General features: G+C 41.8%; 2 protein-coding genes across 2 annotated transcripts; both read right to left on the bottom strand.

Moving 5' to 3' along the window:
- Positions 1-203: 203 nt before the first annotated feature.
- On the bottom strand, positions 204-1,206 carry LOC311630370 (olfactory receptor 1J4-like; the record flags this gene model as incomplete). The annotated part of the gene is made up of 1 exon (XM_084899284.1): positions 204-1,206. Exon 1 carries the CDS (start codon positions 1,143-1,145, stop codon positions 204-206), a length of 942 nt encoding a protein of 313 aa, XP_084755410.1. The 5' UTR covers positions 1,146-1,206.
- Positions 1,207-10,052: 8,846 nt separating this feature from the next.
- On the bottom strand, positions 10,053-11,033 carry LOC311630371 (olfactory receptor 1J4-like; the record flags this gene model as incomplete). The annotated part of the gene is made up of 1 exon (XM_084899285.1): positions 10,053-11,033. Exon 1 carries the CDS (start codon positions 11,028-11,030, stop codon positions 10,053-10,055), a length of 978 nt encoding a protein of 325 aa, XP_084755411.1. The 5' UTR covers positions 11,031-11,033.
- Positions 11,034-12,094: the final 1,061 nt, after the last annotated feature.

Genomic DNA, 12,094 nt, shown 5'->3' with positions numbered 1-12,094 from the left:
AGAGATAATGAACAAGCAAAAATTATCTATTGGGAATAAAAGTTTATTAACAATGCAAGTAGCAAACATGAGCTAGTGCACATATAAAAATTCTTAGACATGACAAGAGAATGCATATTCTAGAAAAGTTAAATGTAGGTGATGACTATACAATAATTTTAAGAGATATATTTCCCTATGCTCCTGAGAGTGACAAGAGGATTTCATGATTGCTGCTTAAAGAACTTAAACCTATGGACACACATGTCTAAGGCCTGTTTTATATCTCTGTTCCTGAGGCTGTAGATGAAGGGGTTCAGCATGGGGGTAACTACGGTATACATGACTGAAGCAATTATGTCTTTGGAACCCCATGACGAGGAGAAAAAATAAACACCTGCAACTGTCATATAGTATAACAACACCACACAGAGATGGGAGCCACAGGTAGAAAATGCTTTATGGAGTCTCTTAGTGGAGGGCACCCTCAGGATGATGGTGCCTATACGGATATAGGACCCCAAAATTACAACAAAAGCCAGGAAGAAAAGCATTCCTGCCTCTGTGAAAATCATCAGCTTATTGAGGAAGACATCAGAGCAGCTCACCTTCAGGAGTGCAACAAGGTCACAGTAGAAGTGGGGGATGTAAATGTCGGCAGAGAAGGACAGGTGAACCAAGAGGAGGGTGTGCAGCAAACCACGGACACAGGAAAGAATCAAGCAGCCAGCCACCAGCAGCAGACACAGCCCCTCCCTCATGATGCTGGTGTAGTGTAGAGGGTGACAGACGGCTACGTACCTGTCATATGCCATCACAGCCAGAAGAAAATTGTCAATACTAGCAAAAAGTATGAAAAAATACAATTGAGAAATGCATCCCACATAGGAGATGGATTGCTGCCGAGTCTGCATGTTCATGAACATCTTAGGGACAGTGACAGAGGAAAGAGAAACATCAGAGAAGGCCAAGTGGCTGAGGAAGAAGTACATGGGCGTGTGCAGGCGGGAGTCCAGCCTGATGAGCAGGATGATGAGCAGGTTGCCCAGCACTGTGGTCAGGTACATGCCCAGGAACAGAGTGAAGAACACGCCCTGCTGCCCTGGTGGGATGGGGAGCCCCAGGAGGAGGAACTGGGACACGCTGCTCTGGTTCTCAGGCCTCATGCTGCTCTTCTGTCTGCTGGGGATGAAGGGTTGGGAATCTCAGGCACCTAGAAAGGATGAACAGGACATCTCATCTCATACTGTCATTATTGAGAAAACCATTCATTTTTAAATATTTCATATTAATTTCTCACATCTGTGGATGTGTGCCTCTTCCTTCTCTACCAGTCTGGCTGAAAGAAAACATTGAGCCCCCAAAGTAGTTACAAGACCTCATCATACAGAAGTAAGAGGGGTTCGCTATTTATTCAAATATTACTTTTATCATCACATGTCGGAACCTCTACTAAGGACTGAAATGCAGCAGTGAACAAGGAAAGAAAGGTGCCCACCTCTATGAGTTTACGTCTTGATGAGCATGGAGGGATCATTTCTACACCAGGCCAGAGCCAAACCATTATAATTCAATAAACAAGTGGTGCCATTTGTTTCTGCCTGAAAGTAATGTGAGACTCCAATGCTGAGTGGGCATGGTTGGAGCATTGTCAGACTTCCTGTGCACCTGCCTGCTCCCATTGACCCTCAGCTGTAAACTCAGGGACAGTCTGGAAATGGATGGCCATTGAAAGCCACTTAATGCCAGAATATCTTCAAAACCAGAATTGTCCACCACGTATCTTTCAAAATAATGCTGAACATTTAGATGAACATTTGGGTACCAGGCTAAGGACTTTACCTACATTTCCTAATAAAATCCACTCATCAGCCTTATATTCCCAGATTTTAAAACCTCTTCACACCCCTACCCAGTTTGCCTTAGTGAATAGAGTGCCAGCCTGCAGAATAAGGTGTCCTGGGTTCAGTTCCAGTCGGGGACATGTGCCTTGGTTGTGGGCACATCCCTAGTAGTGGATTTGCAGAAGGTAGCTGATCGATGTTTCTCTTTCACCGATGTTTCTGTCTCTCTGTCCCTCTTCCTTCCTCTCTGTAAAAAGAATCAATAAAGAATAGTGGTGTTGTTGTTGTTTTTTTTTGGGGGGGAGAACCTCTTCATGGCTGCTCAAAGGATTTGTTTTCTTTGACCTAGTTTTTAAGAAATAGAAACATAAATGACACAAATTCTGCAGGCTCACAGCAGTACAGCAGGGACAGAATGGCGCACAATGATATGTGTGTATATTAGTATCTATTACATATGTGATATGTAATCTTTATAACTTGATATTTATATATTACCATTTTCTATTAATTAAAAATCATCATGTGTTAGCTACTTCATAAGTTAAGTCTAATATGTGTGTGTGATCAGAAACTTCCTTTTATTGCTTAGGACCCAAGCACAATTTTTATTTCAGAGCTGTGAGGACCCAGAGTTGTCCAAAATATTTTTATTCCCTTTACTACTTAATTTTATTCCTTCATATTTATTTATTTAACAAAAAAGTTCTCAAATACATTAAGGTATATTTATGCAATATTTACTGATGGCCTTAGCAAGATTCACAAAACTTGTTTCATTATTTCTATTTTATAGACATGAACGTGAGACCAATGTTTTATATAACTTTCCAAGGTCTCATCACTGTTTAATGCTAATTCTTCCCAATACATTCACACATTATGATGCCTGAAGTTTATGGTTAGTTTGTTTGTTTTCACGGGATGTTTAGTAAAAATAAAGAAAAAGTTTGAAAATTCTGAGCAACTCAGTCACACTCAGGTACATAAAAATGATAACAGATCCATTTCAAGAAACAGGGTGTTGCTTAGAATTTGAGTATCTTAGGTAATGGTGCCCCAGAAGGAGGACACTTTAGGAAATACTTGAGTCATGGATACAGATCACACACACACACACACACACACACACACACACACACACACACTGCTGCTGCTGCTGCTGCTTTGAGAATGTAAACCACCCCTGACCAAATTTCCATCCTAAAGGAAGAATTGCCAACATGTGGTTCATCTCATAAACACTCATATGCATACATACAAGTCATAATTAACACAAAGTTGGACATATAATATACAATAATATACCTCTCACCCCAAAACACACTCATAATTCGCATCAACACCTGCTTTATGATGCACCAGGTGAACACTCAACTCACCACATATACATAAACAGTATACACAAGCTCCTATAAATGACAGTATATTAATGAGCTTCCATCCATCTGATCTTCCCCTTGCTGGGGGAGGGCAGTCAGCATGGGGCTGTTAAGTCTATTCAGTTTACAGGCACAGTCATTAAACCACCACCAACACCCATGCATACAGTCACACACACACACACATGTCACATACACAGAGAGAAAATCGATAACATAACTTCCAGCTCTTATACACTAGAATGTCACCCACAGGCACAGCACACATGTGCATAACACATTGCTGAGCAGAGGTCTGAGCTCTCTCTGAGCTGACCTTGGTTCCTGATGAGGAACAGTCTCATTTCTGATGAAGCAACAGTCTCACTTCTGGTTCTCAGCTGTGATGCCAGTTTACGTTCACAAACATGAATCAGGAGTCCTTTATCACATGCTAGGAGGCTGATAACCTGGTATACATATACTAAAAGGAGACTGTGAGTCAGATTCATAGTACATACACACACAATTATCACCACATATACAAGTGTATACAATACATGTGCACACACAGGGTCATGGACACAGAATCTCACACATTAACCTCTTGGCACACAGGCAGGTTCATAGCCAAGGGCAGATTTCCAGCTCCTCTCACCTGGGCTCATCGGTGAGTTCAGACACCTTCTGCTCCAGACTGTTGCCCATCTCCTAGGTTTTCTTCAGGAGACCTCACATCCAGACACAGAGATGCAATATCTGGGGCGTTGGCACTTCTACAGACTTTCCTTTTCCTTAAACAGCTCCAGAGAAATGAGTCCAAAGGTAACACTTAACTGCTAATGAGAGGCTGCAAGCAAGTCCCCAAGCTTGGGCTAATTTCTGACTGCCCTTTAGGGAGCTGTGTGTCCAAGAGCCAGAGGGACTGGAGTCCTAGGTGACAGTGTCTTTCTCTGACTGGCTTTTTGCTTAGTATAATACTGTGCAGGTCCCTTCATGCTGTCTCAAAGGGTAAAAGATCCTTTTTGACAGCTGCATAGTATTCCATGGTGTCAATGGACCACAGCTTTTCCAGTCATGCCCTGGACTGCTTTGTTTTGGGACATTGCTCTAGCTGAGAAGAAAGATTTTTCAACTTTCCATTTTGAAATGATTTTTAAAGATACAGAAAACTTGTAATAATTATATTAAGAATTCCCGGACAATCTTCAGCCAATTCCCCATTGGTGAACATTCTACTATGTTTACCTTCTCTGTGTGTATATGTATATATGTATGTATGTTTGTATGTATATTTCAGGCTTTGATATATAGCTGATATACCAGTGCATAATATCAGAAGGCATATGAGAATGTTTTCAATAGCTAGTAGAAAGTTTTCTAGCAAGTTTTCTAAAATAATTTATTGTTGAAAGTATTAAACTATGTCCCTCTTCTCCCCCCCGCCCCCCCAACCCTTCTAGCCTGCCTCCACTTCCTACCGCAGACCTTCACCATACTATCATCCGGATCTATTGGTTATGCATACATGCATACAAGTTCTTTGGTGGATCTTTTCCTACCCACCCACCCATTCCTGCCTTCCCTCTGAGATTCGACAATATGTTCTCTGCTTCAGTGTCGCTGGATCTATTTTGTTCATCAGCTTATTTTGTTCATTAGATTCCACATTTAAGTGAGATCATGTGATATTTATCTTTCTCTGACTGGCTTTTTGCTTAGTATAATACTATGCAGGTCCCTTCATGCTGTCCCAAAGGGTAAAAGATCCTTTTTTACAGCTGCATAGTATTCCATGGTGTTAATGTACCACAGCTATTTTATCCATTCATCTACTGGTGGGCACTCGGGCTGTTTTTGGATCTTAGCTATTGTGAACTGCGCTGCTATGAACATAGGGGTGCATATATTCTTTCTGATTGGAGTTTTGGGTTTCTTAGAATATATTCCTAAAAGTGGAATCTCAGGATCAAATGGCAGGTCCATATTTAATTTTTAAGAAACTCCATAGTGTTTTCCATAACTGCTGTACCAATATTCATTCCCACCAGGAGTGTATTAGGGTTCCCTATTCTCTACATCTTAGCCAGCATTTGTCATTTGTTAATATATTGCTGGTAGCCATTCTGATAGGTATAAGGTGATATCTCGTAGTTTGAATTTGCATCTCATCTCTCTGATTTTCAGTGACTTTGAGCATTTTTTCATATGTCTCTTGGCTATCTGTGTGTCTTCTTTGGAAAGGTTTCTATTTAGGTCCCTTGTCCATTATTAATTGGATTGTTTGTCTTTCTTTTATTTAGTTGTATCCTTTTACTTTTTGGATATTAATCCTTTATCAGATGTATCATTGGCAAATATGTTCTCCCATAAGTAGGTTCCCTTTTCATTATGTTTATGGTTTCTTTTGCTGTTGAGAGCTTTTATTTTTATGTAGTCCAATTTATTTATTTTCTCTTTTGTTTCTCTTACCCTGGGTGATATTATTAAGTATTCATGGATTCTTATTTTCTAAGTTATAATCCATTACTATTATTCATTTTAAAGCTTTGGATGAGTTCATTGCTTTCAAGAATTCTAAATCGTCTCAGAGAAGCCAATTGGGAAATATATAAAATAAACACAGGAAGGAAAATCTAGAAACTAAAACCTAAAAGCATGTTTTCCCATAGGAGGTGGGTCAGGAGCAGGACAGAAAGAATGAGGGTGGGAACAGTATAAACGTTGATACATAACATGTAAATTGCAATCTGTTTATACATTTAAAACTCAGGAGTTTGAATTGATAGCTGCAATTCTAGTTCGACACCATAGAGTTCTTTCCAGCCTCTCTTTTTCCATGTACAGAGCTCCTTTCCCCAAGAGTGAGGGTCACTTCCTGTTCCTCAATGTTTGCTTATGTACTGAATCGTTGGATACATGGTGACTTGTTTCAGAACCTTGAACTGTTAATGCCATACAATGTACAACTTAGGCCATTGTTTTTACAGTGTTTTATTTTTAACTACAAGCATGGTGCATGAAAATTCATGTACTGGAGAGGGTGTCCCTCAGCCCAGCCTGCCCCCTCTCACCGTTTGGGAGCTCCCAGGGGTGGGAGGTGATCCGGCAATCAGAGGAAAGCAACTTCCCATCACACCTCTGCTGCTGCCATTGCTGGCAACACAATCCACCGGAAGCCCTGGTTACCTGAGTATCGGACAGCCCTGGGCAGATGGGCAGCCACCATCCAAGGCTTGCCTAGGCCTTGGGCTGACCATGGGTGGCTGCATGGCTGAAGAGACTGGGGGACTCCAGAGGCAGTCGTGCGAAGTGACCAGGCCTGCCTGGGGGTGGGCCTCTTCTTGCAGTGTGCCTGCCACCCCAATGGAGTGAGGGGACTGAGCACCATCATCTTGTGCCAGTGGGTGTCTATATCTTTGAGGGTAAGGCAGTCAATTAGCATATTCCTTTCTTATTGGCTGTGGGCACCACCATCTTTGAGGGCAAGGCAGTCAATGAGCATATTCTCTCCTTATTGGCTGTGGGTGCCGCTACATTTGCGACAGCATGTGGGTCAATTAGCATATACCCCATTTATTAGATAGGATTGAGAGATAAATATAAAGGCTGGGTTCAACAATATCTTAGGGCACTTAATTAATTTTCCCCTTTACTCTAATTTTGGACTTAATTTAAAATATAGTTAAGTACATTTGATTTGTTTTACTCTATTTTGCTTTATTAACCAACTTTAATATTTATGTTTTACTTGCAAAGGCAGCATAGTCAAAACTACACAAATAATTGTACTCATCTCTTCTGCTCCAACTCCTGTGGTAAACAATTTCATTCATTTCTAATTTATTCTTTCTGTGCTTCTTTCTGCTCAAATGGGCAGACACATATACGTTTTATTCCCCTTTGTTTTTACATGAGAAGTAGCATTCTATAAACACTCTTTTACACATTGCTTTTTCCATTCAGCACTACCATACTAAAAGAAGGGTAATATGCTTATTAGGGGGACGTCTTCCAGACATCCAATTGGACGTCCATTCAACAAGCCACAGCAGCTGTAGGCTCATGGCACCCATGAGCTCAGGAAGCGGGAGGCCCGGGGCTGAGGCCTCTCAGCCACAGTGACCATCTGTGGCAGCAGCAGCAGCAGAGTGATGGGGATGGCGGCTTCTCCTGATCAGCCTGGTCGCTACCCACATATGAGCTTTAAGTGGGACATCCCCTGAGGGCTCTCAGACTGTTAGAGGGGGAAGGCCAAGCTGAGGGACACACTTACAGTGCATGAATTTTCATGCACCAGGCCTCTATTATTCTAATATTTCTCCATATTGATTTATAGATATCTTTGTTCTCTTTCCTCACAGATGAAAAATACTCAGTTGATGTTTTTATAGAGTTTTCTTTAATGATCACGAAATGAGATACTGGTGATATGTGCCCTAAATGCTAATGAATTGTATACCTCATAGCTAAGTAGAAATTAAAAAGTGATGCTTGCCTATGGCACATAAAAGGATTATAAAACAATAATGATGATGTATGATTAATATGTTAATAGAGGGAAAATGGAACTGAATATATTTATTTACTTATAACAGAGGAAGACAAGAGGAATATATATGAAACAGAGGAACCAAATGGCAAATATAGTAATAAGGAAAATACAAATTCAAATGTATTATAATTATATTAGATGTCTATGCACAGTATATCCAGAAATATAATAATTGTTGCTTTACATAAAATGAACACTATCCAACATTACATGTTGAATAATGCACACCTCACAGATATGAGGACAAAGAAATGTTTAAATTGATGGAAAAGAAATACCATTTAAACACCAACCAGGAGAAAGCAGCATCCTGACTATACTGTACCAAACTTACTATACTAAACTACATACATTACGCTATGCTATGCTATGCTATGCTATGCTATGCTATACTATACTATACCAAACCATATCATGCCATGCCATGTGATGCTATGCTATGATATGCTACACCACACTACACTACACAGCACTATACTATACTATGCCCTGCCATACCATACCATACCATACCATACCATATCATGCTATACTATGCTATAGTAATATCTATATATATAGCTGTATCTTATCTGAATATGTATCTATATCTATATAAATATAACTTGTTTAGATTAATATTGAAAAAAGATAAGGTATTAAGGTAGGACCCAGTACTAGAACCTTTTCCTAATTATAAAATTAGTAGTGTGCTCTTAAATGCATTCCTTAAAAGTCTCTCTCTCTCTAACATCCTTGCTTTGTACCACATACCAATTATTTATTATGTAATTATTATTATGCTTGATTGCAGTCAGCCAACATTAGGAAGAGATATACACAATCACCCAGAAGCCAATAAAAGGCAGCATAAAAAATACTATCTAATAAAAGAGTAATGTACAAATTAATCATCATTCTGCTACACTTACAAGCCATGCCCACAAGCCAATCATGAGTGAATATGCAAATAAACCCAACCAAGATGGCTAAGACCACAGAGAGCAGGAGAGAGCTTGGGTTTCCCTGGCAATGGAGGAAGCCAAGCTTTCTGCCTACCCTTGGTCTCCATTCAAGGCTACAAAGTTTCAATGATATAAGATACATAAATACAAACAGAAATGGTGGCAGTCACAGAGCTAGGAAGAGCAGGAGGCTAGGGTTACCCCTGCCAAGGAGGAAGCCAAGCTTTCCACACATCCTGGCTGGTTGGCCCAGGCCTTCACTTAAGGCTACAAAGTTTCAATTATAGAAGATACATAAATACCAATAGAAATGGCTGCGGCCATGGAGCAAGCAGAAGGCTTGGCTCCGCTCCAGGATACAAAGTTTCAATTATAGAAAATAAATATACCCCAGATACCAGGACCTCCGCTTGGGTTGCCAGGGTTGTGGCCAGCCTGCAAACCACCACAGGCCCCTCTCCCAGGCTGCCCCACACCCCAAGGAAACCCCCATCCTGATCCCGGACACCCTTCAGAGCAAACCAGCCACCACCACCACCACCCACCCTCCCATCCCACCCATGCAACAGGCCTCTATGCTATCTAATAAAAGAGTAATATGCAGATTGCCCATCACTCCAATACACAAGATGGCTGCTTCCATGTAGTCAAAGAACCTGCCTCCCTGTTGATATAAGATGGCCACCACAGGATGGCCAGCAGGGGAGGGCAGTTGGGAAGGGGCCAGGCCTGCAAGGTAGGGCAGATGGGGGTGATCAAGCCTTCAGGGAACGGCAATTAGGGGTGACCAAGCTGGCACAGAAGGGAAGTTAGGGGGGACCCAGGCCTGCAGGTAAGAGCAATTGGGGGGAACCGAGGCCTGCAGGGGAGGGCAGTTAAGGGTGACCAGGCCTTCAGGAGTGGGCAGTTAGAGGCAAACAGGCTGGCAGGGGAGCAGTTAAACATCAATCAGACTGACAGGGGAGTGATTACACGGTGATCATGCTGGCAGGCAGAAGTGGTTAGGGGCAATCAGGAAGGCAGGCAAGCAGTTGGGAGCCAGCAGTCCTACATTGTGAGAGGGATGTCCAACTGCCCTTTTAGGTCTAAATCGGCAGTTGAACATCCCTGAAGGGGTCCCAGATTGGAGAGAGTGCACGCTGGGCTGAGGGACACCCCTCCCCCGTGCACAAATTTCATGCACCAGGACTCTAGTATATTATAAGAGATGATGGACATGTGAAAAATATTAATTGGGAATAAAAAATTATTAATAATTCAAGTAGAAAACTTAACATAGATGACATATTAACAACACTATACATATGACAGCAAGTATATTGTATGAAAGTTGTATGGAGATATCAACCATACAATAATTTCAGGAGATCTATCTCACTGTGCTCCTGATTGCAAAAAAAGGATTTAGTGATTGCTGCTTAAAGAACTTAACCCTATTAACACACATGTCTAAGGCCTGTTTTATATCTCTGTTCCTCAGGCTGTAGATAAAGGGGTTCAGCATTGGGGTAACTATGGTATACATTACTGAAGCGATTATGTCTTTGGAACCCCATGTTGAGGAGGAAAAGTAAACACCAGCAAGTGCCCCGTAGTATAAAGACACCACAGAGAGATGGGAGCCACAGGTAGAAAAGGCTTTAAAGAATCTCTGAGTGGAGGGGACTCTCAGGATGATGATCCCTATATGGACATATGAGCCTAGAATAATACCAAGACAAAGAAAGAAAATGACTCCTGTTTCAATAAATATGACCAGCACATTGAGAGAGGTGTCTGAGCAGCTCAGCTTCAGGAGGGCAGCGAGGTCACAGAAAAAGTGGGTGATGGTATTGTCAGCACAGAAAGATAGCTGGACCAAGAGGAGGGTATGAATAAGGGAATGGACACAGGCAACTATCCAAGAACCAGCCACCAGCAATGCACACATCCCCTCCCTCATGATGGTGGTATAGTACAGAGGGTGACAGATGGCCACGTACCTGTCATATGCCATCACAGCCAGAAGGAAATTGTCAAGAGCAGCAAAATGTATGAAAAAATACAACTGAGAAATACACCCCATATAGGAGATGGATTGATACTGTCTCTGCATGTTCCTGAGCATCTTAAGGACAGTGACAGAGGAAAGAGCAATGTCAGAGAAGGCCAAGTGGCTGAGGAAGAAGTACATGGGCGTGTGCAGGCGGGAGTCCAGCCTGATGAGCAGGATGATGAGCAGGTTGCCCAGCACCGTGGTCAGGTACATGCCCAGGAACAGGGTGAAGAACACGCCCTGCTGCCCTGGTGGGATGGGGAGCCCCAGGAGGAGGAACTGGGACACGCTGCTCTGGTTCTCAAACATCATGCTGCTCTTCACTCTTCTGTGGATGAAAGGTTGACGAAAAAGGCCAGAGACTTTGAAAATGTGATTATGGTCACCACTGTAGGGTTTCCTACTTTCTCCTGGAGAAAAATAACATCCCTGGCATTCATGTAATCTGCTAGAGTTTTTATTGCAAGCAACACGACTTTAATTCCCAGTATAGTCTTCTCTTAAATGAAACCAGAACAAATTCATCATTTTTTTTTTTTTTTTTTTTTGATCACCCAGGTTCCTGGCACTATGCTGCTAATTAGAGATGCAAGAATAAGTGGGACACATAGGACTTCTTTCCTCTGCCCCCCGACTGTCTGGGCACACCTGACAGAGGACTGAGTGAAGGTAAGGCTCTGCAGGTAGATTCCTTGTGCTGGGAGTCTGGTGACATCGCTCTCTGGGCAGCTGACTTAAGGAGCTGAATCTATAGTGGCCACATTTTGTGCCTCAGTATGTGAAGATACCAATATCATACATTCCTAGAGTTAATAATAGGGTTCTAATTCAAGGCACATTAATATATGAGAACAGTGTCTATATAAAATAAACACACAGAATGTTAATTAGTATTTTTCTGATGTGCTAACTACCCAAATAAAGCCAAGATCAAATGAAGGAATTTAATCAAACAGCATCTTGAGAAGATCAGCGCAAAGGGCCAAGGTGCTGACCTAGCTCCTTGTGCTACCTTATCTGAGCTCTCACCTTCTCAAGAAGCATTTCGGAGCTCACATCCTGTCATTGGGTAAATGTTCTGGTGAATCTAGTCTTAATGCATGTTCATCTTCTTGCGAAGAAGTAAACTTACCTCAGTGCATCTATCTCCATCTGCATCTGGTGTTTCAAGATAGCTTCAAAATGAGGATCCACAGGCAGGAAATCCTGAGATCTCAGGTCTGGCATGTGAGAACTGGGCACCCTGATGGGAAGCGTATTTTAGGATTCACCATTACCTGGTTGGCCACCACTATTTCTAGAAGTGATCTTCATATTGATAATAATTGACATTTAGTGAGCACTCTGTCAAACCAATACATTTTGCATTATTGCCA

The sequence above is a fragment of the Pipistrellus hanaki genome (genome assembly GCF_964339955.1).
Source record: "Pipistrellus hanaki genome assembly, chromosome: 11".
NCBI lineage: Eukaryota > Metazoa > Chordata > Mammalia > Chiroptera > Vespertilionidae > Pipistrellus > Pipistrellus hanaki.
This window is presented reverse-complemented; position numbering and strand designations above follow the sequence as displayed.